Raw genomic sequence first — 14,708 nt, forward strand, 5'->3', positions numbered from 1 at the left:
GGATCCCGTCGTCGACGCAATATGCATGAACAATCGTTCATCGTGCTGCTGGGGAATGACATCGATGTCAACCCCATAACACAACATGTTCCAGTTGATTCGGTCACATCTTTCGTTCTATCATAACACTCACGCCATTCGTGATGTGAGTTGGATGAAAAGTAGAAAGCTCGCTTCGCGTGCGTGGGAATCAAGGGACTCACTGCGTTTACCGTGAGCTCTGCAGCTGTCGTGTTTCTGTAGAACTGCAAAGAATGATCGAACATTCTGCTGCGGAAACGAAGAAGAAAAGTCTTTATAGCTTTGGTATTGCTGCCTTCTCCGGAATGACACATAATATAATGTAAGCAGATACACAATAACTTTTCATGTCCTCTCATCACTTACAACGCATTGACGTAACTCCAGCCCATGCTAACCGAGCGCTCGTTATGTAAGGCACCCGATTTGTTCGCATTTCTCACGCGATTTCCTACAGAACGCGATTGTACGAACTCACGAGATAGAGGAATATGCAAGGTAGAGGAAATATTCCGCCCTCTGTTTCCCCTTTTGGAGACAGTGAATGAAGGTTGAACAGCACGACACAACATAGATATGAACGCCATCGTTGTGAGAGGTCTTAAAATTATTTTGTATGTTTGTACAACGTTGAAAAACACACAAAATAGTACAAACATACCAAAAGGTTTTTTTTAGAGCTCCCACAATGATAGACCTCTCACAAACACAATCGTTGAAAAACAGGGGAGACGAAAATGACATAAAAGCAGCTGTTGGAAATCCTTGTGTGCATATCTGGGGTTTCTTTCTTGCTGTAAATTGAGTATAAAGCTAATGAGAGCTCGGATGAGAACGAATCACATGGCATCAGCTAAAATGCACTCAGTGTTTGAACCTCTGTGTGCAACAAGGGGATATGCAGGAATACGGGAGAGCTACAGTCGAACATACGGCGAAGCTATTTCAGTAAGTATGTCTTGGGTATGTCACTCAAAAGTGTATGGCCAGACAGACGTGTGAAAACTGCGTAGCGAAGTACTGCTTGCTAGCGCACCTCAAGCTGCGTTCACACGGGGTCACTTTTCCCAGCAACTATGAGCAATTTTGGAGTTGCTGGCAGTCGGCTGACACCAACAAATCCCACCAACTGGAGTTGCTGGGCATCGCTCGCCGAGCGAAATCTTGAGAAGTTGCTCATGCACCGGCCAGTCAGTGAAGGGGAACACTGTCACGTGACTCCCGATGGAGTGATGCGATTTTGTTCGTGACGCACTACCTGGCATGGGTTCAAATCCTGCACACATCACAATTCAGGTGTAGCTGAAAAATACTTTTTTGTAACTAACTCTCTATTAACGAAAACATAGTGGCACGCGTACCTTGCGGGCAGTCTACCTCGCGAACGCCTGCAGCTAGGACACCGATCGAGGTGCCGTTGGAAAGCTCTGGAGAGGTGCTAAGCGCACTTTAAGCGATATCGGCTTCAGCAACAATAACAAAAAATTTTATAAATTTGCAGAATTGAAATATTAAAATTCAGCCAGAATGTCGGCATATATGAAACCAAAATGTGATCAGATACGAAGAAAACGGCAATCAGAAGAAATGGTGGCTCCGAGCGATCGGGAGAGCAACGAGAGTAACCGAAGATGATTAGCGGCGGAGGCAAATGCCGGCTCGCATAGTGAGCCCTTATCCTCTCGAATAAATGAATACAGAATTGTATTTCTTACACTAAAATCCCGCAACGGAATCGGAGATCGTAACGTTTTCGTGTAAAAAAACTACGGCTCGGACACGACCGTGCTCGCCCAACTTTCTTTTTAAGATACTGCTGGTCTGCCGGCGATATGAACTGACCTAGGTTTGAATAAGAGCAGCTGAAGAAAAGGCACCATCAGTTGGATTCGAACCCACACTCTCCGATTGCCGTAAGGTTGCTTATGGGTGGAGCTACCGAGTTGCGAACGCGGTCTCGAACGTGATCATAAGACGTTGGTTCGAGTTGGTCCAAGTTACTCGGTGAGAACGCAGCCTCAGGCAGAGGAACAGATGCGTTTCTACAAGTGAAACTTCAATAAGTACACGGTCGTGACGCTATCAGGATTAAATGAGCCATGTATGGCAAAGCAACTACGGTGTCTTTCGCTTTGGAAGATAATCGCGTTGTCAATAGAGAGGAGCAAGTGTTAGCAGACCGCTACCGGTAGCACAGTAGGCTACCGCGTGTATCGCACCCTATCAGCATATAAGATTCAGAGCCACGCTCTCTGTCATTGGTTCCGGTTGGCACGGCAAGACGTTATAAGCGGTCCACTATCACCCGCTATTGTTAGTAGAAAGTTGATAACGTTACTGTGAAGTCACCGTAACTACTAGAACCAATGGCGGCGTGCATGACTCAGAATCGTATGAGTTGATTGGGCGGGGTAGACACGGTGCTTCGGAAGTCACGCTATCGACGGTCTGCTAACACTCTATTCAAAAGCCAACTGAACAAGGGCAACTTAGTTTTAAGGACCATGTACATTGTTCACGTGACCACAGTGCCGTGTATTAAAAGGGAGTCTGGCCATTCATGGGACCTGCATATACCTGAGCCACCACCCACGTTTTGATGTATCTAGCCAATCACAGGTCGAAATACAGTTCCCTATTACTGCAGGCCATCCAGTACTTCTACCGCATCCATATTTACTGGGTGCCATCATTTTGAAGAAATCGAATTGATTTAGATTGAAACGGATATCACTGGTGACAGATCACAACGACGAATTTTGTGCCCACCTTTATCAACGCCATCTACATGGAGAGAGGCATGTTGGGAAGACCCAGAACTGCAGAAATGGTTGTTGGTAGAAATGATTGGCCAGGAGAACGCACAGTCGCTTATCCGTAACAGACGGCTGCCTGTACGAACTTCTAAATCACGCAACATAAGCACATGGAATCAAAAGTGGACAAAGATGTATGTATAAATAAAATTCATTTATATAATGCAAAATATTACGCATCAGTGACGTCTTTCCTGCTATTCTCTTGAGGTCGCGATCTTCACTAGGCCTAACGTTAGCGACGAAATGTGTCATTTTCACGTAATGATGCCAGAGCGACAGTTGAAGCTGATTTTGCAGTTAGATACAGGAGGATAGATACTTACAGAACGAAATTAGAGTAATCTATGAATAGTTTTCGTTGCGAAACCTCCGCTTTGCCGTTCTAAGCACCATCCTCCATTTTTTTGTGAAATTTTGGTGTCATGCCGTCCCGCATGGAAAAGGGCAACTAGTGAAATGTGCCCAAGTTCGATTGGCAGGTCGAGTCTCCTTTTTAGGCTCCTTGTAATGGTCAGGCTCTCTTTTAATATACTGCACTGCATGACCATGGAAGTGAGGAGTAACATATGTTTGCTGTGGGGATGGTACGTTATTGCCTGATCGTGACGTCAGGTAACAAATACTGTCGGATGTGTCACTGTGTAGGAAAGGCGTTTCATACAGCAGTCGGTGCAGCAATAACGATGTAGTGTGGTGAGTCCGTTTATCCTCTTATTGCATGCAGAAGTTCAATTGTGATGGATTACATTTTGAGAAAACAAAATGACAAACATTTGAGAAAAACATTTTGAGAAAACAAAATGAAACGGACGATACGAAACAGTGTTGCCAGAGTGAGAGTGTTTCTCTACTTCCCTTTAGAGCTGCATCTTCTCTGTTTGTAGGTTGTTGAACTACAGATTTTGCGAACAAAGTCTTGTCAACATGTAGCTGGGCTGGAACACAGTCTTCCGTGCCAAACAAGCGAAGAGGGCGTCAGTCGCTCAATTAAGTTTTGTATTGTTGAATGATTAGTTTAGCTTTCACATTAATTATAAGCCGTATTCCGTACTGTCATGGCAAGCTTTCCCGGCGACAACTCAGATCTCCAATCTAATCCAGTTACCCTCGGAGCTCACTTTTTTAGACTTTCCTGTAAAACTTACGGCAAAGTGCCATAGAGACGCCACGTGCTGCCCACCCTGTAACTGACGAACAGAAAGTTAGTTCACGCGTTATTGGTTAAAAGAGAAGGAGGTAAACTAATGTGTACTTGCTTGATTAAACAAACTCAAAATTTACTTTCCTTACTAACGTTGTCTAGTATGCGTCGAAGGCTGATAAGAGTAGCAACAGATATCACTGCACGACACCTCATCGATAGTAGGCTTTGAACGGCACTGATAACTTCCTATACCTTAATGGCTGTCACAAGACGAGAGTCATATTGTTATTGGTCCACTCCTTGTCAATCGTGTACTAGTATCTCTCAGTGTCGATCAAAAGCAGTTTCTCCCTTCGTGTAGCTTTCAAGTTCATACCGCGTAGTTCGTCCTTACAGTAAATAGTGGTTGTCGTGAAGGTCGTAACTCGGCTAGTACACCACAAATCGAAGTTTTGTCCAACAGGTCAAAAAATTCAGCATGACTACACGAGCCACATTAGCAGCCAACGTCACAGAAGGTTCAAACTAGGCACTCACGACGTCAGTTCACGCACCGTATCAGTAATCTACTAGACTGAGGGAACGTCTAGTCGCGTGCTATGCGCAAGGTACCCTTGTGTCTTGTCGATGAACACTTGAGGGAGGCAGAAGAGAAATTTCATCCATCCATTGTCTGTCTGTGGCGGTTGGACGCTGCACATGATTTCTGCAGGTGCTCCGCCTGGGACGGCACCCTCATGGTGAGACATCGTTGTGATGCTTCATACAGTTTCCTTCAGGTTTATCTGCACTTGGCCACGATGAAAACATCTACTTCCCGGACTTCATTTTGGAACACTGCGTGGGGTAGAAGAATCGTTTACTGTTACGCGAAAAAGGCGCGTGACGGAAGCGTGGCCTACCCTCGGTTTACATCGGTGGTTAACAATTGATGAACACGCCCTTATTTTTTTTAAAAACAAGATAGCGGTTGCATTCAATTGATTCCCCAAGAAATAATCCGTGCTGGTATACCAGAAAAAATGAGGATCATCAATAGAAGCTGCTTTCAAGCTGCATTTTCAGCACTTCGAATAAGCAAATCGCAAACAACTCGGCGATTTCTTTTTATTTACTTCTTAGAAAATGACACAGCCGAGTTGCTGAGTTTCTCCTGCTGGTGAGAATGTGGCCTTCTTCAAAAGCAACTCCCCCCCCCACACACACACACACTGTCAGTGGCGGATCCCGGGGGGGGGGGCGTAAGCTGCTGTGCGATCGCAACTAATATACAGTGGTTAACTACAAGAACAACTGTTTAACTGTTTAGTCTGAATTACATTTCGTCATGTAGTTGCAATTACCGGTCAGCTACGTCAAAGGCAGTCTAACTACATGTTGTTGAACTACTGCCCATCACTGGGAATGACCCAATGCAGATAACTACAGTTAAGGTGTGGCACTAAAATATTACAGGGCCACTAAGGTGCAAAAACTTCCTCTTAATGTCATTACATTGGCACAAACACAAACGCAAAGGGATTTATCCAGTCCGTCGTTCGTAATTTTTTTGGCGGAAGGAACCGCCAATTTACCCTATCTCACTCTCTCTCCCCTCCTCAAGAAGGACGACAATGCTGAACCGGCTCCCATTGGTCTCCTCAAAGAATCTGTCCACTTATTGAGGGATATCGCTGGACCAGACCAATCTCAGTACTTTCCGCATTGTCACGCTTCTTGAGAAGGAGAGAGAGAGAGAGAGATGGGGGATGGTAAATTGCGGTTTCTTTCACACATGAATGAATCAACAAAGACGCAACGGATTCCTTTCGTTTTGGTGTCAATGTAACGTCATCCTTCATTTCGTGGGCAGCACTGTTTCCTCTTTAGTGCCCATTTAATGAAGAAAATGAACGCAAGGAACTTACTCTATTTCTGGGCTTCTTCGCCGCCGCCCTGCAAAGAGAGAAATAGTAAAGCAAGTCATCATAAAGTGACATTCGACTCTACGATGCCCTTCATTATATTGAAGCCTTGAGCTTGGTGTCGTTACGTCGCTCAGAGGTGCTAAACACGCTCCAACCCAACCGTCATCTAGAATGACATCGTTCTCCCCCCTGATTTGGAGGGAGGCGAACGACTTTTTATGACACATTTATGCAGTCATGCTAACTGACACAAAAAGGCGTACGCCCTACACAAATTAGGTGTGGTACCGGTATTATTCAGTGCGCGGCAACTACGATGATGTTGCGAGGGGCACGTGAAAGACCACGAGGGCACGAGCCCCAGGGGCAGTTCGGCGACGGTCAGTTGGCTGCTGGGAACGAAGAAAGAAGCAACGAAGACGAAGTGTTCTGCTGGCAAGCTAAAACTTTGCTTAGTCCTAATATAACACCTCCCTTCTCATAGGACTGTACAGCTTATTCGTGCTCATTTCCCTTAGGGGAACGGGCAGCCTGAAGCGCCTTTTTAGACTGGCCTGCAAACCGCAGGATGAAGTAGAACCGACTATTGAGATTTGCCCTTTGAAGCACCAAGCCCTTCAAGCCTCCGCTACTTCTCCACGACCAGTCGAGACGTCAACTAGCCACTCCAACACGGTAGTACATTTCGTTACTCCCCTGGAGTCCAGTGTGCAACGCCATGTTCCAGACAGCGGTAGCAACCTCGACTCTCGTCCTAGCGACGACGATATGGTCGACACGTCAGCAACTGAAGTTCGCGACTTCGTCCTTCCTAGACGTCATCTGAAGCGCAAGCGGCAACTAGAGCGATGCCCTGGCAATTATCGAAGCTCCAGCGACGAAACGGTGAAAAGTGCTCGTCGCTTTTCGCCCCAAGAAATAGTCCATCGCACCGTTCTCTTCCGTCCCTTTGGCAGGGGGGTTAGTGTCAATTGCCTACGACTTGCGAAACTGAAAGTATACCTCGAGTCAGCTGCACCCAGTGAGGCAACCGAAATACGAATCAACGTGTCAAAGAACATCGTCGCCGTCGACGTAAGGTCATCTGGTGGTTTAACAAGCTCCTGGGGCTGTCGCCGCCTGTGCACAATTAACGTCAGTTCGTTACTTCCGGCCTCTACCAGCAGAGTAACGGGAATGATTCGCGTAAAAGACCTCTCCATGCTCGATACAGAGATCTCTCAGCAGCTGCGTTTACCAGTTATGAGAGTGCGACGCCTTGGCAAGTAGTGCGAGTGGGTTAAGATTCGCTTTCAATCTGGCCCCTTTCCTCAAGCTGCCCATATCGGTACCGTCAAGTGCCTAGTGAGCACGTACAAGCCACGACCACAACAGTGCAACAGGTGCTGCCGTTTTGGTCATGTCAAGGCCACGTGCCAGCGTAGCGAATCATGTATGCAGTGTGCAGACGAGCACAGCACCAATGACTGCCATGAAGGCAACACAATTAAATGCGTGAATTGCGGTCAAAACCATTCAGTATTAGACAAGGCCTGCGCGGTTAGACAACTGGAAACGGCCGTGCACCGATACAGCCTCAAACATAAAGTCTCCTCACGGGAAGCTCGCAAGATAATCCAAGAGATCCAACGCAGGCCAAATAAAGCAGAGCACACCCATGACCAGGGTGTCCCCAGAGCTGTTCTCACCCTAAAGCGTCCCACTGATCATCGACAAATTTGCGCACAAGTCAAACACTCCTACAGTGATGCTGTGTGCGGCACAGGCGCTACGCAAGGGCATCCACGGGCCGCAGAAAACAGGAAGGAATCTGACATGCAAAGGAACCCCCCGCCATGAGATAAGAAAGCTCCCTCCGGAAACTGTCGTACTCATTCGGCATGTGCTCATTCGGCTACTACAATTGGAAACATACGAACCTGGCCTTCGCAATGGTGAGAGCACTCACTGCGAGCTCTTGGCTTCCAGCCGGCTTTCGCTAATTTTTCTCACTCCTCCTACCCTTTGAGGAGTCACTTGTCAGCTTCCTAAGGACGTAGCTCCTGGGAGCGAAGCATCGAACGCGCCGCAGTCACTGCGCTAGTCAGGCTCTTACTCCCTGATGGCCAGTACAACTATACAAGCGTCTTCCGCTCATCGTTCGGCAACCGTCCTACAGTGGAACTGTAACGTGCTCGAGGTAAACTTCCTGAGCTTCAGCAACGGATCCTGAAACACTCGGTACCCATCGTGGCTCTCAGCGAGTGCGGATTACAGGCATCAGCAGCTATCACCGGCTACTCGAAGCTGACGTCGCCATCAATCCCCCACTGCCTTGACCTCATCCGGAGCAAGTGTCCTGGCCGTCTTCCGGTTTGTGGTGACTTCAATGGTCACAACACAACCTGGGGGAGCGCTAAAACAGATGCAAGAGGCCGAGAAATCCAAGAAGCTGTGGACACACTTATACTGATAGTCGCAAACGACGGTTCCCCTACCTTCTACCAGCCCCAGACAAATATAGTGGCCTGGACTTGAGTATCCACTTACCAGATGTCCCAGTATCTTGATTCGTTGAAACAGATACATGGGAAACTGACCACTTTTCCATATTTATTACACTGAGAGGTCACACTGCAACAAACCCTGCAACAACCCACAAAAACGTGCTAAACGTGCTAACTACAACGAAAAGTTGTAGTCTGGGACCAATACAGGCGCCAGTTGGAAGCAGCAAAGGGTACTATTACCGGTGCTACTCTTGCCTGCGTGCTCAGTGCAACCAAGTACCTTCTCATGCAAACGAAGTGATCCTTCCCCTGACCTCAAGTTTCTTAACTTGGTCGCCGCATGCCGCAGGGCAGAACGCCGGCTAAGAAAATCTGGCACTCGCACCGATCTCGTTCAGTACAGGCGTATATCAGCCGTCGCCAGGAGACACTGCATCGGTCTTCGTCGCCCTCTGTGGGCTTCCTTCTGCAGCTCACTTGACCCACGCACTCCAAGGTCCCTTGTGTGGTACACCATAAACGCGATGACAGGAAATGCCAAGGAAACCCTACCCTTTCCAACCCTAGCAGCGCGACTTGGATTGTCGTTGGATGATACAGCTGAAGCTCTGGCCGACTCCCTCATCACTACAGCCGCGCTCGACCCGGCGCCAGACTCGGCAGATCCTACTACTGCATTCGCCGAGGACCCACAAATACTAGACGAGCCCTTCACTATGGCGGAACTCACGCGGGCACTGTAATCGTGCCGTCGACGTAGTGCAGCCGGAGTGGACGGGATCTCTTACCGAACTTGTTTACGGTGAAGCGGGACCAATGCTCGTTCGTCTTTTTGCTACTGATCGTTTGTTGGGACAGTATGACAGACTACACACGTTACACGCTGGGAAGAAGATCATCCGCAGAATACGCCGCCACCGCGGATCTCTCTTCAGGAAACTGGAGAGGTACACCTACAAGATGCTTATTGGCCCTAGGCCCAGCTCCAGAGCGGAAGAGCCACGGTTTCTTCGACAGGGACCGCAGTGCGCTTGCTCTCTTCGGGGTCCCAAGCATTCAGGCAAAGGCGCTTGTACAAGAAGCCATCCTGGAAAAGAACCAAAAGGTCCACCAATCCCGTTACCGGAAGTAGTACGGCAGCGTTCTGGTGCCCTGCACTCGAGCACTCGTGAGGCGGTCGCATCGACACTCAAGTGTCTTCCACCTCAGCCGAGCTCGGTGCCATCAAGCAGGCCTTGGAATTTTTACTCAACGTTGCAGAGAAGAGTGCTGCTTAGAGACTTCAAGTGCTCTCTTCAGCGGATGTGTAGCCCCCGCATCGACGACCCCATAGCACGTATCGTACTGGAGATATGGAAACAACTCAAGAACAACGGTATTGCCGTGGGGTTTCAGTGGGGGTTTCAGTTCCTCCCGGTGCAGGAATATCCGGCAACGAAATGGCTGATCGGATCGCCAACAGCTATCACAAGCTTCCTCCTGAGGTCCCTGCAGGTCTGGACCCACGACATAATAGGAAACAGTTCTCTGCGTACGTCCGATAAATCCGTCACACTGCTTATCCGGAAGTGCGGCACTTCTGCCAACCATGCCCCGTGAAGGATCTCAACCGGAAGCGATCTACCCGCTCGCTTGCACGAAATTGGGGCCATCTGTGGGCTTCCCCTCCCAGTGGTCGTCGCCCCACGGCGAACGACGATCCTCAAGATTACCGAACGCAGCAACAGACTTTAGTCCCTCACACTGGCCTACGGGGAGAACGTTCGGCTCAACATTCGGTGTGACGTCACTTACATCCTTTGCTCACATCAAGGTTGTACCAAGCTAGCCCCACAGTGACCAATGTCGTCTGCTTTTGACGTCACATCCAGTTTCTCCGTCGTGCCGGCAGCAGAGGCGTCAAAACAGTCACCATTTTTGGCCATGGTTTTTAGTTAATATCCCCGTTGTTCTGACCAATGTTGAGTTCATACCCCGCATGGTGAATAGATTAGCGGCTAGGAATGCATACATAGCCGTCCTTCAACCACTAGAGACACGGTCAACGTGTCGTCCGGTTCCCATGGATTCTGTCCCTCCTTCCATATTTGAGACCTTCATTGCTACGTGAACGACCGTCGCCCAGACCCTCGGGAACTCCCGTTTCGTGGACGTCTCGAGCACCGTGGTAGCGTCAGGAAAGACCTCTCCGTGGCGGAGACGCAGGAAAAGTTCCAGCACTGCTTCATGCCCGGGCCATGGACGTATGTCAATCTAGCACCCCTCCCCCCTCCTGACGAGCGTCGGCTGCTACGACCTACGTGCATGGTACTCGAAATCCACTGCTCCACGCACCAAATCGTTATATCGCTGGAAGCTTGCTGAACAAGACGGGGGCTGCGCCAGACACAGTCAGTGGAGTTCGCCTTGGTCATCTTTTGTCGCGTCCCTTCGCCGCTCTGACCTTTCGCGTCCTGACTTCCTGAATGAGCACGGTGCGCGCTCCCCAGACCCACCGGACATAGTTAATGCCATGCCCTTTTGTAACCACCCACTGCCTACTCTTAGGTGCTGTGGGAGATGCGACAACGACAATGATGCTGCAATGATAAGCTCGTGAAAAACAACGACGGCACGAGCCCTAGGGACATCCAGGGATTGTGCGTCCTGGGCCGACTTCACAGGGAACTGTGCCGACATTTGTCTGAAAGCGTCCGAGGAAAGCCCGGGGAAAACACCCAGACAGAACAGCCGGCGCCGGGATTTCAACGCGGGTCACCTCCCAGTCTCGGCGTGGAAAGGGGTCAGCAAACGTGACAGAGATTGTCTTCGTGTGTCTCACTCATTTTGAAGGTCATAGATACTAGTGTGTTAGCGTTCTTACCGTTACTGGAGATTCTACAACATTAACACTTTGGTGAATGATGCAGTACAGAAGATAGCGCTAAGAACTGACGACCACAGAAAAGATGTAGACGAGACGAGCGCTTCGAGTGAATGACTCCACACGGCTTGTCTCCTGTTATAAATGACTTGCAGGAATTCTATTAACTTACGTTTTTTTCTTCGTGGACATCTCGTCCGTAACCTGAGGGCGGCAACCACTGCGGCAGGCAACGCAAGCAGGACACCTGCTCCAGCTCCTAATGCCACGGCTAGCGAGCAGCAGCCACCAGGAGAAGGAGAGCTTGCAGGGGCGCTGCCGGCGGTTTTCAGCCGTCTACGTTCCGCTTTAAAAATGATAAAAGACACCAATAAGAGAAAAAGGCTTGTGCGAGAAATGTGCTGTCATGCAACTACTGATACTGGAGAAGCAAACGTCATAAAAACATATCCTGTACAGTGTTTGACAAAAGTTCGCGCGGTGGCGGTGGTGGTGGTGGTGGTGGTGGTGGTGGTGGTGGTGATGGTGATGGTGATGGTGATGGTGATGGTGATGGTGATGGTGATGGTGATGGTGATGGTGATGGTGATGGTGATGATGAAAGGGCTCGCGAGCCGTTGTCGTCCTCACAGAGGTGGGCAACGTCACGACTGACGCCCTGGGGGAATGTGCGTCCTGGGCAGAGGTGGGCAAATGCCCTCATGATCTTTGCCCTCACCTCAATTTTCATCCCGGATATTTTTCCTCGCCTCACCTCACCTCATTTTTTGGGAGGATTTCGTTCCTCACCTCACCTCACCTCAACCTCCTTTTAAAATTATTTTCCTCACCTCACCTCACCTCAATTTGTTTCTGAAAAATGTTCCTCACCTCACCTCACCTCAACCTGCTTTCTGAAGTATTTCCCTCACCTCACCTCGACCTTCATTCTAAAGTATCTTCCTCACCTCACCTCAGCCTTCTTTCTAAAATATATTCACCTACTTGTTATAAGTTTTGCCGTTTTCACTTCACAATTGCTCTTTCAATTAGGAGTGGCGTCGCTCATAGCCACAGTTGCTTCGCGGCGCTAACACGGAATAAAAAAAAGTATTAGGAGCCGGTAGGTGCATACGTTGCAGTTGACTTTTTACATTGGTTGATTCGTTTCGTTGGTTGATTTCTGACAAGTTACAAGTACCCACAACTAAGATTCATTACCTTTCTTTGTCCGTCCTTCTTGCAACAACTATCCACTTCATGTACGATCAGTAAAACTTGGACGTAGGGTACATGGGTAGAAAAGTTGCACAAACCGAGCAATTTTGAGTTGTTTGTTTTTCATACTGGTAAGGCAGGAATAGCCTTTATCGAGTATCTCTCGAGCGAGTATGATAATGGGGCTGCGGAAGTCGTTTTCGGGATGGTATTCAGCTATACTTCGAATTACTTGTACATTTTGCATTTTTGTCTATTATGACTTCATATTATCGATCAATATTATTTAAATAGCAGACGTATTCATTTGTAGCCGGAATTCGAGGACCTTTTCTTCCAGACCCTTGTTTTGAAGCAATCAGGTAAACGTGCTGTACGGATTACTAGTGACTTGTGTGTTGACTTACTAATTAAATAACTTTATGTAAACACAGACCTCTTGTGCCTTTTCACCTAACTTCATTGCCGTACTAAAAGCTCAATTGTTCAACTTGTTGCAATATGGAATATATGCCAGTTTTTGCACTTATTGCACGTAATGCGCGTGTTGTTGCCTCCATTTCTTACATCAGTATCTGATAAAGTCATTGGTTGTCATGTACTATCGTTCCAAATAATACGTGAAAGACATTTGCTTACAGATTGACTAGTTTGGCTTTGTTGAAATCTAAACACAGAAAGCACACGGAACTATATTGACTTGTTCATGTGCCTCACATCATGTATGTGACTCAACTGACTAGTTTGATTGTATTGAAATCTAAGCTAAGTACATAAAGGACACATAAGCTATATTCACTTATATTTGTATCTGACCTGACACGTCTATAATGTATCTGACTCAACTGAAAGTCTGAAACTAACGGGCTTACAGCGAACACATTTTAGTGTAGAGAGCCTATGCTCATAGTACAAAAACATTTCTGCTACATTGGTAATAGAAAAAGCTGGCTCTCGGTGCCCTTTTAAGAGATCGCGTAATTGAAAATAGCCGCTCCACATCTCCTCAACCTCCCTCTCAAAAATTTTTCGTCACCTCACCTCACCTCAATCTCTTTTGAAAAAATTTCCTCACCTCACCTCAATTTCCCTTTTAGAAATTTTTCCTCATCTCACCTCACCTCAATGTGCGTGAGGTGAGAGTGATGTGAGGGTGAGGGCACCCTCACCCTGATTTGCCCTCGTGAGGATGCCCACCTCTGGTCCTGGGCCGACTTCTAAGGGAACTGCGCGACATATGTCTGAAAGCGTCTGAGTAAAACCCAGGAAAAACCCCAGACAGCACAGCCGGCACCGGGATTCGAACCCGGGTACCTCCCAGTCCGCGCATTCCTCGCCCATAATTTCGCGCATTCCTCAGAATGACACGCTAGCAGCGAATGGGACAGCACGGACCTAAAGACATGTGCCTAGGTAACCCACCAGTCACCTGTGTGCACGTCCGCACGGTCCCAGTCGCTGCTAACATGCCACTGTGAGGAAGGAATGCGCCGGAGCGTGTTCCGCAAACCTCTGTCTAGCACTGTACACTGTAAATACGGCAATATCCTCACATGGCTTTGCAGAAACCACGCAGTTCATGCATGTATCAAAATATCTATCAAAAACGCGCTTTGTCAGGTAAGTACAGTACAACCTTCTCTGCTGCCCACACCGCCATTCGTAGATGTTCCTCAACGAGTCGATATCTCAGTGTATTGCCAAATGTAAGATGGGACACGCGCAATGTTATGTCGGTGACTAGTGGATCCTAGCTAAGGCCGTCGCCGTATTTAGTAGATTCACCGGATATCCGCACAAGCGACTTTTTGGGGCGAGATCTCGGCGGAGACGCGAGGGCGACAGGAGTGGCATCATAGTCGGGTGCACATGTTCGATGTCACGACTTGTCGTGTACTGCCCTGCCGCAGGGAAATTCTGTGCGCGCTCCCCAGAATTTCTCCGAAGAGAAACTGCTTCTGCGTTCTGCGCCGTCCTCCGTCGCGTTTTCGAGTAACTTCTCTACCGTCACTACAGACGTCGTTCGGATGCTCTTGGTATTTCTTCTGCGATATCTCGTTGGCACGTGCTTTCCTCCTCGCTCTCCTCTGCCGACATATTGTGGGCTCATCCCGAGCGACTTCATCTCGCCAGATGAAGTCGCTCGGGCAGATACCTGCTAAAGGGAAGGTCGCATCTGGAAACTCATCTATGAAACCGATACCACTATGTTCGGCATCGGCAGACAGTCTACTTTTTTTTTCCGAAAAGCGCTCAGGCATTAAGTAA

At 48.3% G+C, this 14,708-nt stretch overlaps 1 protein-coding gene across 1 annotated transcript in view; it reads right to left on the minus strand.

The window, feature by feature from the left end:
• Window positions 1–277: 277 nt before the first annotated feature.
• Window positions 278–14,708, minus strand: part of LOC135378256 (synaptogenesis protein syg-2-like) — a 637,949-nt gene continuing 623,518 nt past the window's right edge. The window contains exons 12-14 of the mRNA XM_064611235.1: window positions 11,416–11,589; window positions 5,892–5,919; window positions 278–4,821 (exon numbers count right to left, since the gene is read on the minus strand). Of these exons, the coding sequence (XP_064467305.1) occupies window positions 4,809–4,821; window positions 5,892–5,919; window positions 11,416–11,589 (215 nt within the window). The 3' untranslated portion in view covers window positions 278–4,808. The remainder of the gene's footprint in view (window positions 4,822–5,891; window positions 5,920–11,415; window positions 11,590–14,708) is intronic.

Source organism: Ornithodoros turicata, chromosome 1 (genome assembly GCF_037126465.1).
Source record: "Ornithodoros turicata isolate Travis chromosome 1, ASM3712646v1, whole genome shotgun sequence".
NCBI lineage: Eukaryota > Metazoa > Arthropoda > Arachnida > Ixodida > Argasidae > Ornithodoros > Ornithodoros turicata.